The 19,440-nt window shown below is 35.3% G+C and overlaps 1 protein-coding gene across 12 annotated transcripts in view; it reads right to left on the reverse strand.

Moving 5' to 3' along the window:
• Nucleotides 1-19,440, reverse strand: part of LOC127964594 (tensin-1) — a 282,126-nt gene that overhangs the window by 169,468 nt on the left and 93,218 nt on the right. The window contains exon 1 of one of the 12 annotated variants that reach the window (XM_052564838.1): nt 4,750-5,111. The exons of 9 other annotated variants lie outside the window; for them this stretch is intronic. In XM_052564838.1, the coding sequence (XP_052420798.1) occupies nt 4,750-4,830 (81 nt within the window). In that variant the 5' untranslated portion in view covers nt 4,831-5,111. Of the gene's footprint in view, nt 1-4,749; nt 5,112-19,440 lie in introns of those variants that run through there. 2 more of the 12 variants (XM_052564843.1, XM_052564848.1) reach the window with 2 other exon arrangements.

The following is a 19,440-nucleotide window of genomic DNA, read 5'->3' on the forward strand; positions in this document are numbered from 1 at the left end:
CAGTTGCCTCTGGACTGTCACTCAAGGTTTAACTTTCCACACAGTGAATCACTGCAATGTCACACAGATGCAAAGACAGAAAGCCACAAACAGAGCGTTATTCTTCACCCTTTCCACAAAATTCCATATTATAATATATATTGAAATTCAAACAACATTTCAGTTTTTTACCATTTGCTCAGAAACCGCTTAAAGAATTTTAAAGCAACCACTTGTGCCAAAGTGAATTCATAAGACAAACACAGGGGAAAATCCAGTTAAAAATGACGGATGGATGGATGGATGGATGGATGTTTTATTGCAAACTAATAAACTGAAACATCGCAAGCACATCTACTGTAGTATTCAAAACTGTATAGCTCAGCATTAATGCACACACATACAGTACTCAGAAAACCTCTCACAGACACGTGCCTAGAAGTACATGAAGAACCGTGGCTGATCTATTATGAAGGCAAACCAGATGTTCTAATTTTGAATTTGCCAAAATTATAGGGGCCCTTCACAGGAGCTTTGAGAGACGGACGAAGAGCTTGTAGAGCATGAGGTCATTAAAGTGGAATTCAAAAGCCAACAATGATGAGAAGTGCAAGACTAAATCATACGCTGAGTGACTTCAAAGACCACAGACTCATTAGTTGAAGAAAATCAAAGGTGATCTACTAGAAATGACTGCAATGCACAGAGGGGAATGAATTTGTACCTAAATATTAATTTTGTAAATCAATATTAATATTTATGAAGATTTATCTTGTGCTGGTGCTTAACCGAATGGCTCAAAATAAAATAAAATAAAATAAAAAATAAAAAAAATGTTTGCTGTTGATTGATCTGGAGTGTAAAAGGGCAGTGATCACTGCAATAAGCTCTTTGACGTCTAAGACAGCTCAAGATGCATCAATATTTGCATTGGCTGAGTGGGAGAGAGCCAGCGTTTGTAAGAAACACTTCATCTCAGAGGTTATCTTTATGCTAAAGCTGCATGCATCCTGTTCCTGAATGCAAAACATTAAGAATTTAATTTCATGGACTAAACCTATTTTTAAAACCAACTATAGTCAAAGCTTAAAATAAGATAAAAAAAAAAACACTATGTATATGTTACTTATCAATGCATATTATTCCAAATAATAATAATTTAATTTATTAAATTAAATTAATTTAACTTTATCTGCTTCTGCAACATCTTTCCTTTTTAGCCTCCCACTGAACCACCTGACTCCGTTTTGGTAAAGCCCACTTTTCATGATTCCAATCAATTATTAATGGTTTAAATCAGGTACTGCACAATTATTATTTTTTTTTTTTTCGAACCCGGGTCTCTCACACCAAAGGCATGTGTCTTATCCACTGCACTAACACCACCCCTGAAATATATAAACAAATTATATATAAACTGGTAGCCATTGATTTGATGATGACAAAATGTATATTTTTGGATAAACTAACCCTTTAACATTAATGTTTTATAAACAATAAATACTGTACATTTATATCAATAAACGTACAGTATATATAAATATCTATCCATCTATACAGTACAGATCAAAAGTTTGCACACATCTTCTCATTCAAAGAGTTTTTTTTATTTATTTTCATGACTATGAAAATTGTAGAGTCACACTGAAGGCATCCAGGGCTATTTGACCAAGAAGGAGAGTGATGAGGTGCTGCGCCAGATGATCTGGCCTCCACAGTCACCGGACCTGAACCCAATCCAGATGGTTTAGGGGTGAGCTGGACCGCAGACAGAAGGCAAAAGGGCCAACAAGTGCTAAGCATCTCTCGGGGAACTCCTTCAAGACTGTTGGAAGACCATTTCAGATGACTACCTCTTGAAGCTCATCAAGAGAATGCCGAGAGTGTGCAAAGCAGTAATCAAAGCAAAAGGTGGCTACTTTGAAGAACCTACAATATGATATATTTTCAGTTGTTTCACACTTTTTTGTTATGTATATAATTCCATATATCATTCCACATGTGTTAATTCATAGTTTTGATGCCTTCAGTGTGAATCTACAATTTTCATAGTCATGAAAATAAAGAAAACTCTTTGAATGAGAAGGTCTGTACTTTTGGTCTGTACTGTATATATATTTATATATATATATACACACAAACATTTTGCATCATTCAACATTAATATTACATACATATTATATATTTAAAATAAGATTAATGTTCACAGTTATGTCATAATACCTTATGGACTAATTATTATCAGCAAATTCAATCTTAACATTAAGTATTACCGATATTTTTTGCTTGTGATCAAACCTTCAATAGTTTTGTTTCAACATACAAATTTACAAACAAGAGAGTGTCCGGCCCGGCTTGTCCTAAAAGTCTCAGACAGTTCATTTATAATTCAGAGTTCGGAGGAAGTGCATTCTGAGCTTTTAGGTATTGGATGTTGCCCGCTCTTTTTTTGTTACTTCTGCTTTGTCCTCTGCTGACATCAGGACAGGTTTCTCTTCAGAGGAGAACATGTCTCTTTCCATTCAATGTCATCTCTCCTCAGCAGGTAATCAAACCCATGCCAAGTATAGAGTTTGGGCCCAGGGATTTCGTTTTGGATGCCGCTAGCAAATAAATCACATCGGTTTCATTCTGAGCGCCTGTTTCCCGCATCTTCTCGTCACATATGATGACATCTACAGCTGTAGACCGAGTCCTCGTCCCTGCAAAGCCCATTCCTCTAATGCCAGTGCAGCAGGACTGCAGAAGCACAGTCTGAAAGGCTCCCACTATATTTAAAAGAGTTTTAGGAGGATTTGGGATCCTTTTTTACTTCATTCACTAAAGCAGAATGCTAATTAAAGAGAGCAGAGAGGTCGAAGAGAGCGTGAATGACCAGAGAGAAAGAGGAGAGAACACAACCATCGGCCGAGTGACAGTTAAAAATATCCATGTCCAAGCTGCTCTTTTGCATAAAAGGATGGTAATTTATTCCATAAAGCTCCAAAAAGTAGTAAAAAAAAATGTAATCCATATGACTACATCTGAAGTCATATAATATCTTTGTGTGTCTAAAATTGAAGTCATTATTCACTTTTATCATCTTCCCTTGAGAGATGCATGTAGGTTACTGTGAATCTGAGACGCAAAAGTCTCCATTTAATCACAATGTGGTTGAGGAGGAAAAAAAATATTTTTTATTTTTCTATCCTTTAGGCCCAGAAGAAGAATATATTGCTCACTTTTAACTCAGGAGACTTAATGGCATTCTCACAAACTCTTAAGACACCTTTCTTACAATTCTTTAAAGACATAAAAATTGGCATAAATGGGACATTTGTTGAAACAGTGAAAGTATGGAGATATCACATGAACATGAGAACTGAACGAGACATATCTCAAGTCTGAGAATGAATAAATTGGAGTGAATGGACTAACTTTTCAGCAAACTAACTTTATGGAATCTTAAAAGAAATCTCAACAACGTCTCTAATTTGGAAAGACTCAAAAGCTTTGAGACCAGAATATGAATTTCTCAACAAACTCTTCCACAGCCAAATCTGAGCTAAAAATGAACACCACAAGTAATGTCTCAATTGTTTCTCCAATACAAGATTTAAAAGAAGAGCAAACACTTTCTTTTTTCTGAGATTTTCTCCTGCTTCTCACATTTAAATTAAGTGAAAGTATAGAGATCTAAAATGAACTTGAGAAATGGATGATAAATATTTGAGTTAAAATTGTATTTTCAGACTTGCAAATCAGATTTTAGATCAAGATCTAATTGAGGACTTTTTCCTCTGGAGACAAGACACCTTACTCCATTTTAATCTCACTCTTCTCTAAAAAAAGATCTTATCTTTATTTTAATAATTTAGATTTTATAAAAAAACACCAAAACAGTGTGAAACACTTAAAATGTGACATGCACAACAACAACAAAAAAACTCTAATCCAAGACTTGTCAATGCAAATGCAGTCTCTACTGAAATAAAGTGAAAGTGTGGTGATATAAAATGAATATGAGAATTGAATAAATAGTCAGTGTTGGAGCTCAGCCATATGAGTCTACAGTTGTTGCATGGAAAAGAGCAGCTTGGATATTCCACCACAACCATTCTGGAACCATTCTGGCACGAGTTTAATGAGATGAACCAATGATGACACTGTTGAGCACACCATTTCTTAAAAACAAAGCATATGGTGAACAGTCAAGCAACAGGCTAGTGAATGTTCAGAAAATACATTCATTTGCACCCAAACATATAATGAAAGACACTTAAGCACACTGCTCCAGCAAACCTACTTCACTGGGTTCTTTAATCAAAGTAGTCCACAGCACTTCTGATCTATAGTGCATGCAGTATATGTCTTCTGAAGCTGTATGACAGCTTTGTGTGACTGATATTTAATATTCATTTTTATCTTCACTTTGAGAGTCAAGTTGATTACTGAAAATTCAAGACGTAACATTCTCCATTTAATGCTGTCTTTGTCTAGAATATATATATATATATTTCTATCCTTGAGGCCCATAAGAAGCTCAGAGGTTGCTGTTTTTTTTTTTTTAACTCAACAGACTTAGAGTTCTCAATGAGGTTGCATCTAAGTAGCAACTTCATCTAAGATGCAGAAAATACATCCTTCTGCACGCAAACATAAGAAACAGTTCAAACGGGATGTGCACAATGAAACAACCAGCACTGATCTAATTCATGGAATTATCCAAGAATATGCACTCTCTCCCCCAATCCCACCCATCCCAGTCAAGTGGACTGACCCCCAGCTCACCCAGAACATGCAGGACAGGCAGACCCAGGTGCGTGCGCGGCCGGCCAGCGCGGCTGGCAAGTTGAGAGACACGGAGGGCATCACGAGATCAAGCTGATGGCTTCCTCTCCACTGGATCCCGCACAGGACACATATCTATTCCACACACTGGTCCCACAACGCTCCACAGATCCATGACATGCTGAGGAGAGCTGCATCTACTGCCGCTGCTGTCCTCCTCACCACTCTCTTATTCCAGGCGCCCTCCCTCTCTCCGTCTCCCTCTCTCTCTCTCTCTTTTTGGGGTCATGTAGCTCAGCTCCACAGGACAGAGGGGGAGGTGACTGAGAGCCTCTTTATTTCTCCCCACTGCTCTCCTTGTCGGCTCTAGCCCCTCCTCTATCCATGTCTCTCTTCGTCTTACTTTCATTCACATCTTCCACCCCCTGCTTTCCTCTCGAACCTCCCCCACGAGCAGATTTTCTCAAAGCGCGCTCGCTCGTTCTCATCTCGAACTCCTCTCGCTTCTCCTGCAGTTAAATATATCTACAGGAAAGAATCATGGGAATTGTTTCTTCTAATTAAGTCACCTGCGTCTCAGATTTTGTCTCCTGAGAAAAGGGCTGGGTAATGTCACGTCACATAGAGTTTTAGATAAGAGAAGAGATCTCAACCCGATTGAGATTTGAATATGAACTCCAGCACTGTCGACAAATTCAAAAGATCTGACAGTAAAATGTTTGACTGTGCTGCCATGAATGAAAAATCTAATTAGGATTATTTAATATAATCAATGGCTTCTCATAATTGCAGATTACAAATATATATGAACTTTATCTCATCTCATCCAAAGGCAAATTATAGGTATGAATGAGCAATCTCTGAGCATGAAAATGTTTTTTGGGGGTATGACAGATGAAATGTTGCATGAATAAATGGATTTGAATGTTTGTTTTATATTTTTTCAGCAATCCCTTTTTGCAATGTATCTCCTCTAGAAGGTTAGATCAAATCAATGTCAACAATGTCTCAAACTGTGCACTGATTTGCAAAGAATTCAAAAGCCTGGATATTGGAATATGAATTGTATTTGAATCTTTCTCAACAACTCTTCCAAATTCAAATGAACGGTGCATGAAAACAGAACTCAACATTTTACATCAGACCATCCACATTAATTTGACAACTCTAATTTCTTACTGGATGCCAAAAATGTGGTTAAGGTGAAAAAAAAAAAAAAAAAAAAACGTAAAGTTGATACTTCATTGACAACTCCATTAACTCCGACCAATTGTCTCACACAACGTTCCTCTAGGCACCTAGGAAACCCACAAATAACTGCTTTAATATCAACATTTTCTCCAAACAAGACTGCGATTAAGTCTATCATATCTCAGATGTGTCTCCTGAGGAAAAAAAAAAAACAGGTTTTGTCAAATTTGACAACATCTCCACAGTGTCTCAAACTGTGCTGTAATTTGTTAAGATACAAAAGTCTGAGATTTGATTAATCAATTTAATGAATCATTTCTTCTATACAAAAAAAAAAAAAAAAGAAAAACACGAAAGTGGAATTGAACTCTTGATCTGCAGATGTTTCCTACAGAGTTTCAGAAAGAATTGACAAGATAATGTTGGGATCGGTTTCTCTTGATTGCAAACTTTAACTCAAACATTTAATCAGATTCTTCACAGACTAACCACATTACACAAAGCTCTTAATGCATGTCAAAAATTGTCTCATTTGTGTCTATTGTCTCATAATGATATGGTCCCAAAGGAGTTCTTAAATCCTTAAACATCATTGCAAACTCCATTCAGTCTCTTTAGTTATAGAAAAGCAACCTCTGAGCAACTACACTGATCCAAATACAGCAAAGAAAGAAACTGCTTTAAAATCTCGATTGGTTTCCACAAGCAAAAAAAGATTAAATTGAAAGCAAATTAAGACGTTAGCTTTTTAGATTTGCAGTAATTTCACACGTCTCCTCTGAGCTCATCGATGCTTCAAACAATGCTCAGATTTGCCCAGATAGACTATAGACAATCTACAATCAATAATTCAATATGAACTTAATCATTTCGGATCAGATTATTCAAGCTATGATCTGAGATATAGTCTACAAATTAAGGTTCTAGCTCTACACTTACACTGCAGGTCAACTACAGTCTCGATTGTGTTTCTAGGTCTCCTGTGAATTTGAATAGAAACAGAATCGATTCTTAAGTGACTAATGATTGAGTAATCCACAAGCCTGGAAAGAGAGCAGCCTCAGAGCAATGAAATTTTCCTCTGGGTCTGCAAATCTGCTATAATGCCACGGCTACATGCCTCTGCCCCAGATATCAGCAAAGCTGCGAGCTACTGCTTTTCTGGGGCTGTGACGCAGACATCAAATACACAGCAACCCAACCAAACAGAGCAGAGCTGAGAGCTTCATTACAGAGGCACATCAAACCTTCACTGGCCTGCCGGAGGGGAAGGTGGTCTCACTGTGGGTGTCTCTCTGTCTCTGGATGATGTCTGTAATCCCTTGGCATTTCCTCTTCATCACACTGATGAGATGAAACCTCTCCTGGGGTCAGCGCTGTTTGCTTTCACAGACATTCACCCTGTCCATCATGGCACACGGTGGACACATTTGTAATTGGGGGATGCATTAGCCACAGACGAGCTAATTCAGACAGTCAGGCTGAACGAAATTGCCTGTAAACAAGGTAAGTGTCTAGGATGGTAAATCTCAGCTGCAGAAACTCTCATGAGGAAGTGAACAAAGGTAGAGTTAACTCTTTTCAATCTCTAACATCTACAAGCAAACAATGTCACATTTACAGATTGATGAGGGCTTTTGGGAAAGATCAAAATAAATGGATAAATCAATAAATATCTGAAATATAATCAAAGAGCTTTGCTTTGGCACTCAGATGCAAGTAGACTAGAAATCCACTGACAGAACTAGGTTTGCATGGAAAAGTTTTTTATTTATTTATCTATTTATTTTTTAAGATAAGATTAAAGGTAAAGAAATAATAATAATAATAATAATAATAATAATGTTACATGTTGCAAAACTAAAATGTAATAATAATAATAATAATAATAATAATAATAATCTTAAAAATAATAATAGATATTGTTGTTGTTATAATAGTAATAATTAGTAATAGTAGTAGTTAGTGTCGTCAAATGATTAATCACATCCAAAATAAAGTTTTTGTTTACATAATGTGTGTGTATACGGAGTATATTTATTATGTGTATATAAATACACATGCATGTATACGTTTCAGAAAAATATGTTTATATATTAAATATACTTATTTATTATATAAATTATATTAATATAAACACAGACATGTAAATACAAGTAAATATTTTCAAAATATATACTGTATGTTTGTGTATTTATATATATATATATATATATATATATATATATATACATATATTATATACAAAACATACACAAAACACACATATTCTGTAAACAAAAATAAGGTAACAAACACTAATACACTGGTCATGTTGTTGTTGGATAAATCAGTTGGTCACAAAGGTTGACTAATTGCTAGTAAATTGCTCTTTGCTATTGGTTTTGAGACTGCGTCTGTGTAATAAACTTCATATTTGTAGAAATGTACACACGTTACACTAAACTACTGATTCTAGTGGAACAACTATCCACACCAGTATTGTGGTAGGGATTAATTAAATTATCTTCCCATCCCTAAATGTAACATAACAGCAAAACTGCATTGTTCTTTTCTTGTCCAAGTGCATTGCTTAATGAGAATAAACAGCAAAGTGGACCAGAATTTATGCTAATAGTCAAAAATGTAGTTGTATAGTAAAGGTTTGCAAAGGCTGACGAAAGAGAATGAAAAATTCATGCACAATTACCTGAGAGATGTGCAGGCCAAATGATAAAACCGAAATAAGTGTGGGATTAGTTTGATTAAGTTTGTCACCGTGAAATCACATCCGGTTCCCAACAGCACCTCGGAGCCTGAGGCTGTAAAAGCCTCCATTTTTATTCTTCAAGCAGATCAATCCCTTTATGAGATCCGCTCTGGTCAATAGACCGGCTAAATATACACGCGCAGAACGGCCGCGATGCGCTTTCACTCAGCTCTATTTCGAGAACACAAATCAGATGAGAAGCAATACAATATAGGGAATAATATCCGGCCTCAGATGCAGCGCATTAGAGGAGATTGGGGTCAAAACGGGCAGAAAAGAGACGATCTGAAGAGCTGGGCTTTTCTTCACAGATGGAAGGAACTGATGAAGTGAATGAAAGGGCAGAGTCACTTATCTAAGGCTGATGATGTCATGAATATTCACAATAAATTTGTAATAATTCCCTAACAATATACTAGAGGTCAAATGTTTGGAATAATAACTTTTCATGTTTTTAAAAGAAGTCTCTCATGCTCAACAAGGCTGTATTTTATTATTACAAAATATAATAAAAACAGTAATATAGTGACATATTATTACCATTTAGAATAACTTTTTTTCCTATGTGAATAAATTAACATTTTTTATAATTTATTCCAGTGATGCAAAGCTGCATTTTCAGCATCATTTTACCATTTAGTGTCATCAGAAATCATTCTAATGTTGTCTCTTAATATTACTCATAATGTAACTTAATTTTAGTCAAATTGTGAGTTGATTAATAACCCCCAAAAAATAAATCTGCAATGCACATGAAAAACTGTTGAAATCATGCTGTTTTACTGTTTAAAACAATTGCATATATATATATATATATATATATATATATATATATATATATATATATATATATATGGCGGCATCTGGTGCCTGGATAAAATTAGGTTGTTTATTTTCAAGCCAGAACCAAATAAGTACAGTCTATAACCAAAATAAACTCAAAAGAGCGTACAGTATGAAACCACGGCCCTCCAGGACCCCAACATTACAGCAAGCAAACAACATCCTCTCTGTCTGGGAGCAGGAAAACAATGAAAATGGCAAACGGTCTTTACTGTAATAGATCACACTGCAAAGGAAATATGAGAACACAACTGAGTAACCCGAGCTTCTCATAACAGTCCACAGGTATCTGCACAGATACAGTATCTCCAGATGAACAGCTTAAAGCTTGTATGACCAGACAAAGTCCTAGTTTACAAGGCACATTCGCAGTTTCACAAGGTAAAATTGTAAAGGAGACCTGGATCGAGGTGTTGGATCACCGACTTAAAATAAGCTGCTCAAATGCCTCGTAGCTGGTGAAAAGCAAGAACCATTCTTCACACAACACATGAAAATGCCAGTGTGGTACGTTTACTGTCTCCCACAGAGGCAGGTCAACTTTATTTTCTCTGAACTGAATAACACATCTTTACAATTGTTATTGCAAACTTCAATTCAGACAAAAAAGGACAAAACCGGTGACGCTGTATCTTCGGGCTGTGTGTTTGCATGTGATGTGCTGTAAACCAGAGAGGGGAAGAGGAGGTCACAACACAAAGACACAGATTAGCACAATCAACATGCAACTTTACTGCTTTGCACAGTCAGATAAGAGCTGCGGAGAGGAAACGCTCTGGAGATGTGATTACAGTAACCTATGCTTTGAGTGCAGAAGAATGAACGGCTCCTGTACATTTCTGTGATACAGACCAATAACCTGAGAGAACAAGAGCAGCCAGAGTGACTCCTACTGACCACAATCAGAACTGAGGAAGAACAGGCTCTGTTAGATTGAATAGGGTTGAGAGTAACATTTTCTGAACTCTGGAAGCATTGCTGATGATCAGTCCTACCTTAGCTATTTACTGTCCAACATACTGTATTATGAAACAAGCTTTTGCCCCCCTTTTTTTGTTTAAGTTGAGGGATGTTTTAATGGAATTTTCTGTTAAAATGGATAGAAAAAATAGTATAAAACAATGCACCTTTTAATAGTTCACATATTACATCAGTACAGACATTTCTTAACTCTGGTTAATTAATACAATTGTATACTTTTATTCAGCATGGTTCATTTAAATTGATCCAAAGTGACAGCAAAGAAGTTTATGATGTTACAAAAGGTTTCAATTTCAAATAAATGCTGCAGAATCACAGAAAATCTGTATATTGGAATGATTTCTGAAGGATCATGTGACACTGAAGACTGGAAATTCAGCTTTGCCATCAAAGGAATAAAAAAGATTTTAAAGAAGATGATGATGATGATGATGATGATGATGAAGAAAGTTAGGCTACTTGAAATGGCAATAATACTGTATTTCACAATAGTACTGTTTTTTTACCGCATTTCTGATCAAATGCAGCCTAGGTGAACATAATAGATGTCTTTCAAAAAAACAACCTCATATGATAATCTATTTATTGAGTAAAGTCAAAATGATTTTTTTTTCTCCTTACAGATTACAATCCAATCACATTCTGAAGTCTTTGCTGTTTTTAATCACATTGCTGCATAAATTAATTTATTTAAAGAAAAACAGCAGACAAAAATCTCGAGCAATGTCACACTTCATTCCAGCCCAACATATCCAATAAAATTTTACCACTTTTGTCATAAGTGCAAAACCAGTTCAGACGTACTAAACTCTGAAGTTCTATGGCACTCTAGTGTGAAAATGCCCTTAAACTAAAACAAAAGTGTCAACTGTCACACCAAAAGACAGACTGAATCATTGCAGACAGACACGAGCATCAGAGCCTGAAGATGATCTGAGCAGCAGCACTGGAGGAGGAGTCTGAAAAACACACGGCATTATCAAATCCATTAACATGGCTTCGACCTTCAGCGCAGTCCTCCTTCCTTTCAGATAAAACACAGGCATTATTCTTATTGCCTCCATTATGGAAATAAAGCTTTCTCTCTGAGCGGATAGTCTGTGTCAAACGGGGTCGAGTACAGGCTGGGGACCGTCCTGACTGAGATGGAGCGATTGCTTTATAGCTAGAGGACAGGGATCAGGATGAAAGGAGCAGAGGAAGGAAGTATGGGAGGGCAGGAAAGGAGGAGAGCAGGGCCTGGTGGAAGAAAAGTGACGTCCAGTAGAGATTTTGCTACTGTGGTAGATACCGTATATATATTTAGATGTGAGAGTGATGAAGAAACATGGATTCATGTGGAAATACAGAGCAGGCTATGTATCAGACAACTTGAATGCGTGGCTTTTTTTAGAATTTAGTTGCTTACAGTTAAACTGTTGTCGGTGAAAACAAGAAAATACTATTTTGGTCTTTCTACATTAAAATTTCAAAGATTCCAAATATTCTACGCTAAAAAGTGAAACCAACATGTAAAAAAAAAAAATTCTAATAATTAAAATAATAATTTAAAGCAACTTTTTGGAAAAACTATTAATTATTATAATTTTTTTTCTATCCTTAAATGTTTTGTCAATAAAATAATCTATTACCTATACTTTTTATATTTTCAGTTTTAACTTACATTTTAGCTGAAATTGTAGTACTTCTGTTGTGTTTTGTTATTTATATAATTGCTTTGTATATATAGTATTTACTAGTGGTTGAGCAATATATCACCAAGGCCGATATATCGGCCGATATTTTGCATTTTTCAAATATCGGCATCGGCCGATAAGTTTTCTGCTTGGCCGATGTGTTCGAGGCGGGACTTTTATTTTGACGGTGCTGACTTTTTCAAAAGTATTAAAATTATTTATTTTATATTAGGCCTATTATTAATATAAAGGCAAACATTATAATACTTTCTCGTGTGCCGTCAGCATTAAGCAAATAAGCATTTATATCATTTAAACAAATCTTTGAATGACTAATGAACCTTTAATTTCACAAATCTTGCAAACTCTTGTGAAGTGATCTTGTGAAGTGTGCATTTTTAACCAGCATGATCACGTGTTCTCTGTGTGACGGTCGGTTCGTGTGAATTGAACGCTTTAAACTGTGAACTCGTGATTTCAAATTTTGCTGTGCTTTATGCATTTGCCCACTGTCAAATGTAAAATGAGGGTTACCCTGGCTTTAATTAAAAAATATGATTCCCAATGCACAAAAACTTCCCAGAATACGGAGTGTCCTGTTGGTTACAGTGTTTACTTTTTTTAATATATATTATAATTGTATTAAATATTTATTAATTTGGAAAAATACTGTTATCTAAAGTATGTTTCTTTTACACATTTATTGTTTAATCCATTGTCAAATGATTTCAAATTTCTTAAATATTAATAATAATAATAAATATATATCAGCTTTATAACTATCGCCCCCTGACTTGGCAAATAGCTGAAATAAAATATTTTTTTAACACAATTACGTGTGTAAGAGTAAATAAAAGCATATAGAAAAGAGGACTTGTTTTCAATTAGTGTGTTTTGAAATGAAGTGACATCACTTGTTTAATATTACTTGAGTATTACTTTATAACCCCAGCAAACACACACAGCATCTGCTCCTCTCTTCTATTCATGGAAAACAAATAAAGACACACCCACTCTAACTTCACGTGTAACAGCACGTTTTCCTGAGTGGTCTTTCTAAAAGGAGTAGCACACACACACACACACACACACACACACACACACTCCTAGCAGAACACAATGACTATCAGTAAAAACACGAGGCTCTGGATCCTTCTGTGGTTTGATGTCATTCTGACCTATTACACACCACCGCTTCGAGAGCCAAAGCAAACTATCAAACCCTACGCTTATCAAACTTATCTTGCTTGAAAACGCAGGATATCCAGACAGTTCTGTAATCAGTACATTGTGGGCGTCATATCAGTGAGCTTCTCTGCCTGTCAAACTTTTATGTAACATGTTTGTTTATATGCTTTCAAAGGAAGCAGCGCCTCAGCAGCTTCTCGTCAGAGGCTCATGGGCATGTTATGTTATCTCATCCACAGCAACTGTGGGAACTCCATACTCACATAATTACATGATATCCAATACATAACAAACTGCTATTGTTAATGAAAAGTGCTCCATGACTTAATAAGATTACTCACACCACCCTGATGAGCTCCTTCCTTCGACATTGTAAGTAAATGTGTAACGTAATATTCTCACATTTCTCAGGACAATAATTTAAAGAATTGGAAAACAAAACCAAACATGTTCAGATTAAGCTGTAACATCTGCTCCATTCAAAGACCTTGTGAGACGCCTATGTACTTACGTCAATAGCCTGCATCTGTCATAAAATATCAAATATGTTTTATTTTGCTTATCATTATATAAAAAACATGTATATATAAAGCATTAATATATTTGAAATGCAGATAAAATGTATATAAACAATGGTCATAATCATAATTATATATACATAAATATTTAATACAAATATATTTAGATTTTATATAATATATTTAATATGAATAATTTATATACAATTTTATTTTGTGTGTGTATTTAAAACTTATCGAAAATATAAAAAAATACAAAATGTTTTAAATAGTAACACTTATTAAAAGTTAATTTTAACAAAGTAATATATATATATATTAAAAAAAAAATATATATATATATATATATATATATATATATATATATATATATATATATATATATATATATATATATATATATATATATATATATATATATATGTATATATAGCGCATGTATGTATATATTGCTAATAAACCTAATAATAATACAATTATTAATTGCTGACAAATATAATGTAGCAAATCAGAACTGACAATATTTTTTATTAATAAAAATCATTTTAATAAAAATTGTATTAATAAAAATCATGAGGCAGTGTTGACAAGTTTCTGTGCTCCTCAATCTCCGATCTCTGTGTGTGAGTGATGTGTGTGTGAGTTTGTTCATAAAAAGCAGTGCATTATTATAGAACGGTGATTAAACTGATCTGGAATTACCTGTGCATTAAACGCTTTTACTTCATACCTGCCAGCCAATCCAAACAGACCATGGTAAAATAAAACTATGCAACTCTAAAAACTCTACTTTTATTTTCATGGACAGCGTGCATTTAAAAAAGGATGCACTCAAAAACAGTGTTAAGGACACAACGTCCATCTCAGATGACCTCGTCTCCCTCTGCCAAGTGTGTGAGTGGCTTTTAATTTACGAGCAGTAAAGACATTAGGTAAATGAGAGGAGAAGTGCTTCATCTTGCCCAATGATAAATGCAAGAAGAAAAACAGCCAGGAGTGCTATCAAAATGCCAATATCCTATAATTGATTTCAGGGTGAAAGAGAAAGGCCTGCTAAGATCCCATTATGTCCATCGTCTCTCTTCAGGCAGGACATACTGACTTTGTTTCTTAGTTGCCAAATGGTACTTTTTCATCAGTATGTGTGTATAAGGAGAAATCACAGTATGTTCTTAATTGAAGCTGTGTCTGCCACTAGTGTCACCAAAGAAATTTGCAAAAACATACAGTCATAAAAAATCCAGAAGGATTTTCCACTAGAATAATCTGCAAACTGGATCAGATGTTACAAGTGCCTATGTTACAAGTCTAATGACAGTGTTCACCACGTCCTTGTGATCACAATGGCTGCTAATATCCGCCGCTGTTGTATGAACACTCGTAAACACATCGGACCCTTTTGTCCGTGTCTCTTTTGCCTCTACACATGTCTGGTGTCTCTGTAGACGCTTGATTTGTGGCCAGACCTGCAGATAGAAGCACAAAGATGTTTCTGGCCTTCCTCCAAGCAGCCTGGTCTCATAATATCAAAGCTGAGTGCAGACTATGAGGAGCGATCACCAAATCCAGAACTGTACCCAAACCCATCATTGTGAGAGGTTCTGCAGGGAGCCATGATAAGCGTTTGGTTGTATGGTGGCCCCAAGCCAATGTGGAAACGGTACAATGGTCTGTTCGCTGCAGATATCGACTGCTCTTTACACATGCTGAGTGATCGTTTGACATGCATTGATCGTCATCCAGCAGACGGCATTCCTGCCAGAGTCGGGACACTTTCGCCAACACTTGAAGACGAAAGATACAATTGTAAAAGAAGATTAATACTGTCTGAAACATACACTTTGTGCTTAAGAAATGTCTCATATCACTTTAACAACACAATGAAATTAGTGATTTACATTTTATATTTATGCAAAGTCCACATGCATTGACTGATGGAATATTCATTGTCCATTTAATAGACTGCATCTTTATTATTGGATTCAAGATACACATTTTATAGTTCATGAATTGTGCTCGCACCTATTACCCTATGGTGAGTGACATAATCGAGTGTTTCTTTAGATGCTGTTTCTTCATGCAACACCACTGCACTTTAAATGGAAATATCATTTTTTATATATTTTTGAAAGAACCGCCTTATGCTCAAGACTGCATTTAAAATAACTTTTTTTTACTTATTTTAAAATGTAATTTATAGAAAACAGTTCTGATGCTTAGTATTTCTATAAATACTGAGAAATTTTTTCTTTTTGCAGATTCTTACCTCAAAAACAGAAAATATAAATAGAACAGCACTTATTTGAAATAGAAATCATTAACAACATAGTAAATGTCTCACTGTAATTTTTGATCAATTTAATGCGTCCTTGCTGAATAAAAGTATTTATTATCATATTTTTTTAAAAACAAAAATTCTTACTGACCCCAAACAAAAACAAAAATGTATACCTTTTGATAAAGGTTTTGGTTTTATTAACAATATTTTATTAACAGTAAATCTGAAACAATAAATTAAAAGTGCAAGAGATACAGAAGAGTGAAAATATGAAGATATCTGATAAAGTAAGCATTTTTACATGCATTTGACTAATCATCTGCGAAAGAGAAACCACATTTATACTGAAGTGATATGTGTGTATACCATTCCAAGTATTAATACTGTACATATTCATTTAATTGTTTATTTCTGAAATATTATTGCATCTGAATGCCAAGTTATCCATTACAGTAACACTTTCTTGTGGTAACACAGCCTGTTATAAGATGTGAGACTTCAAACGTTTTAAAAGAGAGATGAAACTACACCTACGAACTACACACAAATTTCCACTTCAATCCAGATCGAATCCATTTACCACCAAAATCAACTTATAGTACAGTTTGGAAAGATCATCTCACACTCACAGTATTCGATGGGATATTTATCCAGACACATTCATTTAAGTGAATGCAAACCGAAAACAAAAAAATTAGGCCTTTGTGGCAGGACTTCCTAGTTTTACAGAGCTTTACAAGCTAAATGTCAAAATAGAAACAATACAGTCATGCACACTAGCAGCTCATTGTTATGATAATCAATGAAGTGGCTGTGAAAGCGCCCAGCCACCTCAAGATGAAATTTTACAACCTGCAATATTTCAAACGTACCACAACCTCTAGATATTAAAGGTCATCCACTCAAGCAAAGTGTTGCTGCTGTAAAAACTGGTACGTCCTCTAAGTGATAGACATTATGGATTACAGTGTGTCATCCGGTGAAGAACGAACATGGAAATGCACCAGCTAGTCTAAAATGATAAACATGACAACCAATGGCTCATGTAACAGCACTTGAGGAGGATGCAGGCTTACCTTCCCTGTCTTGGACAGTTTGAGTGGAAAGAAGCAAAAGAAGAGGAACTTCGCCCAATTGAGAAGAGCTGCCAAGCACCAGTTCAAATGGGCCATCCTGGTCCGTACCTTGTATCCTGAATGCCCTTCTGCGATATCCCAACACACTCGATTTAATTAGGGTTCTATCACAAGGATAAAAGGAGACAGCCTACAAATTTAAAGTCAAACTACCAGTCCGTCTTCATTCACTTGCTCGGTTGTCTCTCAACGGGGCGTCCCTGAGAGCAGCACTCGACTCAGGTTGGCTGTACCCCTGATGTGAGCACATGCAGAGGGTTGCTGCTGCCTCTCATTCACTGGATGCTGCAGAAGCAGCGGAGAGGAGGGGGGATGGAGTGGAGGGGGTTGGGAAGGGGTGAACGGTGTTCATCACCGACAGAGAAACACAAGGGATCATTGCTGGAGACCAAAATTACCACTCGGCCAGCACTAAATGCAATCTAAAATGTTTGCAAGTAAATACCAGATGACTGGTAACATACTGGTAATCTCCAATCACAAAATGACCCTCGCTGATAGTAAGTATTGTCCAATTCAATTCAATTCAATTCAGTTCAATTCAAATCCAAACTAAAACTGCATACTAAAGAAAATGGATCTTCCAATAACTTTTCCCATTTACTTTACTAAAGGACACAATGAATCCAATGGAGGAATAGAATAGAATAGAATAGAATAGAATAGAATAGAACAGAATAGAATAGAATAGAATAGAATAGTTGAATTCTTCCATAAAGATTAACAAACATTATGAATTCAAACAATAAAACCTACTAAGAAAAATGCATATTACAACAACTTTTCCCATTGGATTTATTAAAGAACACAGTAGAGTAGAGTAGAGTAGAGTAGAATAAAACCGAATATAAAACACTGAAACTGCATATTAAAGAAAATGTATCATATAACAACTTTTCCCATTGGATTTACTAAAGACAACAGTGGAATAGAATAGAATAGAATAGAATAAAATAGAATAGAATAAGAAATCAAACACAAAAATGTCTACTAAAGAAAAATCATCTTATTGCAATTCCTCCCACTGGATTTACAAAAGTACAAAGTACAAAGTGAAAGAATAGAATAGAATAGAATAGAATAGAATAGAATAGAATAGAATAGCAAATCTGCCTACTAAAGAAAATTCATTTCCCACTGATTTACTAAAGAAGTATAGAATAGAATAGAATAGAATAGAATAGAATAGAATATATATTGCCTAAGCATGTAAATCTGTCATGCATATGAAACATTGAATAATTCACTAAAGATTTGCAAACAATATGAAATTAAACACCAAAACTGCCTGCTAAAAAACTGCATCTTATAACAAATATTTCCATTGGAATTACTTAAGAACACAGCAGAACAGAAAATAATAGAACAGAATAGAATATCAAACTGAAACTGCCTGCTAAAGAAAATTTGTTTTCCATTGGTTTTACAAAAGAATATAGAATATAATAGAATACAATAGAATAGAAATTGTCATAGCTTGTGCTTAATAGTCATGAAGATGTTTTATGTTGCAGAGAAAATCTTAAAATTCTGAAAAATGGGCTTCATGTTTTTTAAGCAAAATATAAATATAAATATAAATATAAATATAATTAAAGCTGCAAGCAGCGATGAACGGGCCCTCGCACCCGGGCTCACCGCCATCGTGTGGCTTTAGTAAAAAGGTGAACGTTGAGAAATATGCATTTAAACTCATAAATATAAGTGCAATATATCAAAGTTTATTCCATATGTGTGCCAATCTTCCTGTTGCCAGCAGGTGGCGCTATCGTTATAATGGAATAATGGCCTTCAGATGTGTTCAAGCCAGGACCCTTATCACACATGTGAAGTTTGGGCAAGATCGGACATTTTATGCCTGAGTTATAACATCTTTTATTCCCATGGCGAGACATCGAACTTCGTCATGGCGCCATGGACACGCCCTTTAACAAAAACTCAAGATCTCCACAAGCTAACATTGCACAGTCCTTCAGATTAGACTGACCACAAAAAATACATTGATGTCATAAAATCTCTAGGAGTAGTTTGTCGCAGTGTAAAATATGTCACTTCCTGTTGCCAATAGGTGGCGCTATGACTATAACTGAATATGGGCATGTAGATCTGTTCAGGTCAAGAGTCTCATCCA

Source organism: Carassius gibelio, chromosome B9 (assembly GCF_023724105.1).
Source record: "Carassius gibelio isolate Cgi1373 ecotype wild population from Czech Republic chromosome B9, carGib1.2-hapl.c, whole genome shotgun sequence".
In the NCBI taxonomy this organism is placed as follows: Eukaryota; Metazoa; Chordata; class Actinopteri; order Cypriniformes; family Cyprinidae; genus Carassius; species Carassius gibelio.